Source organism: Zingiber officinale, chromosome 2A (assembly GCF_018446385.1).
Source record: "Zingiber officinale cultivar Zhangliang chromosome 2A, Zo_v1.1, whole genome shotgun sequence".
Classification (NCBI taxonomy): domain Eukaryota; kingdom Viridiplantae; phylum Streptophyta; class Magnoliopsida; order Zingiberales; family Zingiberaceae; genus Zingiber; species Zingiber officinale.
In genome coordinates, this window is record NC_055988.1 from 76,525,331 (window position 1) to 76,528,766 (window position 3,436).

The 3,436-nt window shown below is 38.2% G+C and overlaps 1 protein-coding gene across 12 annotated transcripts; it reads right to left on the reverse strand.

Moving 5' to 3' along the window:
* Positions 1-980: 980 nt before the first annotated feature.
* LOC122041237 lies at positions 981-3,228 on the reverse strand. Of its 12 annotated transcripts, none has more exons than XR_006128919.1 (4): positions 2,913-3,228; positions 1,751-1,829; positions 1,583-1,682; positions 981-1,494 (listed from the first exon to the last, which is right to left on the reverse strand). XR_006128919.1 is itself a non-coding variant. In XM_042600861.1 (4 exons), the coding sequence occupies exons 1-4, from the start codon at positions 2,892-2,894 to the stop codon at positions 1,451-1,453; spliced, it is 345 nt and encodes a 114-aa protein (XP_042456795.1). In that variant the 5' UTR covers positions 2,895-2,901; the 3' UTR covers positions 981-1,450. The 12 variants fall into 12 exon arrangements, 2 of the variants coding, with proteins under 2 accessions (XP_042456795.1, XP_042456794.1); XR_006128917.1 differs by having other exon boundaries at positions 1,746-1,829; positions 2,913-3,225; XR_006128914.1 differs by having other exon boundaries at positions 1,583-1,647; positions 1,746-1,829; positions 2,913-3,213.
* Positions 3,229-3,436: the final 208 nt, after the last annotated feature.

The following is a 3,436-nucleotide window of genomic DNA, read 5'->3' on the forward strand; positions in this document are numbered from 1 at the left end:
ACATTCAAAGTTACTTGTTAGGGATTTGGCTCAGTTTCTTGCTTACTGTCATGCCAACCTGTTTGATCTCTTTGCATTCGCGAAAACTCAACATGAAAACTCAACATGACCTTTCGCCCGGGCAGTTTTTGATGCCTATCAGCGGGACGATTCAACTGTGAACCGAAGAACAAAGAAACTCTCCTCTTCAACATTACTCTCATTCTCATTTTATATTTCATCTTGTTGGTTCGTCATGCCGCTATTGCATTAGTCTCGTCCTCCACTCTTCACTTGAAACTCATAGATACTAAAGCAAAAGACTCTCCAGTTAATCTTACCCGTTGGCTTTGTTAGTTATTTTTCGCCGCAACACCATCATCTCTAACTGCGATCGTTGTTGTTTGATCCGGCTTCTTCGATGATTCAAAAATCTTTGGTCTGTGTTTTAAGAAAATTAACGATACTTTCAACTATTGCAAGTTTCAGGAGAGGTTTTAATAGATAATGAAGGTAGAATTAGTCAAATGGAAACTCTAAATTAATTCGTAACATGGAGTGATATCGAGTGTTTATTCAAATTTCGATAACTCTATAAATACATATTATAATCAATTAGTCGAAGATAACAATATTATCGTTGTACAATTTCTTACAATTAAAATATCTCTCCAAAAAACAATATATATTTCACTAGTTTATCCATCTTAATCACTGCCAAAAATAAAATAAAAATAAAAAACTATTTTAGAGAAGAAACTTAGCTAAATGCTAATTACTCGAACATAGAAGCTTTACATCATAAAAAAAAAAAAAAAATCTTCTAATCGAGGAGGATGAATTATACAATGCATTTTCCAATGTTCTTTTAGCTAATTGCAAGTTTGCTAACTCACTCATGTGTTCTTCGATAAGAATTGATAAAATCTTTCTTCATTCCAAGTAGGTTGATCTTAAATCGAAAAACTATCTGTGCTAGATTGGGAATATCTAAAGATAAATGAGAGACTAAACTGGATTAAAGATTAAGAATAAACTCCTTCCTTTTAACACTTCTAAAAAAGGTTTAGATAGCAAAAAAAAATGCAGAATGATAGACAAACTCAGAATTCATTCACAAGGAGATGCAATCTTTCTTACATCAGAAGGCATAAACGCCATGATCATGAGCAAAACCAGTATGCCGATCGGGAGCAATAGGATGACAAGTGGAGGGGGAGGCAAAACAGGCAGTATAAGTGGAAGTATCAGCAGTGAAGCAGTGAGGCAGAGAAGTACTAAAAATGACTCTATGCTGAAGTAGTTCTTGGAGAAGGTTCTTTCGCCCGGTTCTCGCGGTTTTAGGGTGAAGCTATTCTTCTTGGACCTGCCCTCCATTGGAACACCACGCCAGTACAGCGGCATCTAGACTTAACTCTTTCTGCTCATGGATCACCAAATCCGTGAAAGACTTCTTAATCTTCAGGACAAGTTATATCATCTGCTTCAATTGACATATTCGATCAAGGCTGAAAACTGTGATGAAAACTCATAAATCTATGTCTTCCCCTAGCCTGGGAACAAAAGAGCCCTGAAAGGAAATGAAGATAAACTGAATTCTCACCTCAATTGAGACCGCATGAGAAAGGCACAGCAGCAAAAAAGAGTGCCATAGTCGAGGACCGTTTACTGAAACATGAAGCGAAGAACCAATATCAACTTTTCTGTAAAGAAGAAGAGCTTCAGATAAAGATTCGAGAAGACAAACAGGAGATGGCAGTCTTTACATAACCAGACTCAATTCATTGTGTTGAGTGGAAGCATCACCAGATCCACTGCATCCTTCCCAATTCTCGATCCACAGTACACGTCTATGAAAATGGAAGGTGGAGTGAAACTTAAAGAGGGGTGTAAATCATGCACCATCTATTTGTGGAAATAAACTATAGAAATCAGCAACTTAGAATTCAAACTTCAGAGCAGGATTTTTCTTATTTGTTGTCAGTTTTGACAGAAATCCAATGGAGATGGTCCCGACAAATATGACATAAGCTGACAAGGAGACACAAGGTCGAAGTGAGTAATTGAAAATGTTTTATCTATATTGCTCCCAAAGGCCAAAGACAGGAAGGTTCCCTTCACCTAGCCATCTCCAGTAACCTTCACTAAGTCTTTTTCTTTGGCCTCCTCTAAACCCCCCACATGTCGATAAACTTCCACTCCGTGGACCATTTAAGTATAATGTAAAAACTTAGAGTCATGCACCAATTCAGCAAGGTTGGGAGACTTTGAATCATTACATTGAAGGGCATTTTATCCAACAAAAATGTGGTCTTATAATAATTGATAATATCTTCATTCGAGAAAAGACATTGTAAACTTATTTGTAAATTAGTTTGCGTTGTAAACCTTACTCCTACAATGTTGATAAACTTATCCTTGGACTCTTAATTTATAGATTAAATAGCTATTCATTTTGTGCAATGCAAGTGTTTTGCCAATCAATTTGCATTGTTGAAACCATAAGATGAACATTTCAGATTTCTACGTGTCTAAAATGTATTTCTACCCTAATAGTGCCTTAAAATGATTTATGAAACAACTTGTTATAAATTATCTGCAATTTGTAAATCAAATTGCAGTATGAAACAGTATTGCAAGTTGAACATTACAGCACCTCTTGAAAAATAATCACAGCCAAGAGCATTATGAGCTGAAGAAGAAGAAAAAAAAAAGATTATAACAATAATATCAACACAAACCAAATTACTTCAAAATTCTAACCTCTCGGTCAGATTTCTGGATGATTCTGTCAAAGGAAAGTGACTCGAAACATTGAAACAGAAACCAAAAAAAAAAAGAAGAAAGCATTCAGCTGACACAAAACTGTTGAAAAGGAAATCACTTGCGCGTTTCATCAAACACTTGGCGTGCATATTGTAAGCTAGTAGTACCTGATAGATAATCGGCATCTCCTTTTCTGCCCCAACTTTCTCGATCGTACGAATTAAATGCCACCGGAGTCGAGCAGAATATGGCCATCCTCGAGCCACGTAGCCGGTGACACATCACATGCATGCATTGGGATGGGGAGAGATGCTGTGAGCTGAACCTGGTCAGGAGCAGGAGCTTGGCGTTCGCTCTCATGGTGGGGGAGGGCGCTCCATTGAGTGCTGGGGCAGTTGGTGGCCCAGCGAGCAGTTCGCTGGTTCTTAAATAAGAGGCCACAAAAGGCAAGCTTTGTCCGGATACTCGTTGGCGCTTCCTCCAATGGCACGGCAGCTATTGATTCAGTACAGAAGCTCTTTGATTAAAAAAAATATATTTCTAGGGTTTTGGGGCTCGTGCGTGGTTGGGATTGAGCAAGGAAGGGACCATGTTGTTTGTTTGTTTGAGGGTGTCCAGTAGCTTAGTGGGTCGGAGTCGAGCCCGACCAAGGTCTAATAATTCGTGATGGATTGTGCCCCGATAAGTTCTA

What these genes read in the sequence shown, in the direction of transcription:
- LOC122041237 (XM_042600860.1), bottom strand. Translation starts at nt 2,894, where the DNA reads ATGCACGCCAAGTGTTTGATGAAACGCGCAAGTGATTTCCTTTTCAAC. An exon ending in AATGAATTGAGTCTGGTTAT is followed by an intron (nt 1,683 to 1,745) that starts GTAAAGACTGCC and finishes TCTTCTTTACAG; the next exon opens with AAAAGTTGATATTGGTTCTT. An exon ending in CTCATGCGGTCTCAATTGAG is followed by an intron (nt 1,495 to 1,582) that starts GTGAGAATTCAG and finishes TTTTCATCACAG; the next exon opens with TTTTCAGCCTTGATCGAATA.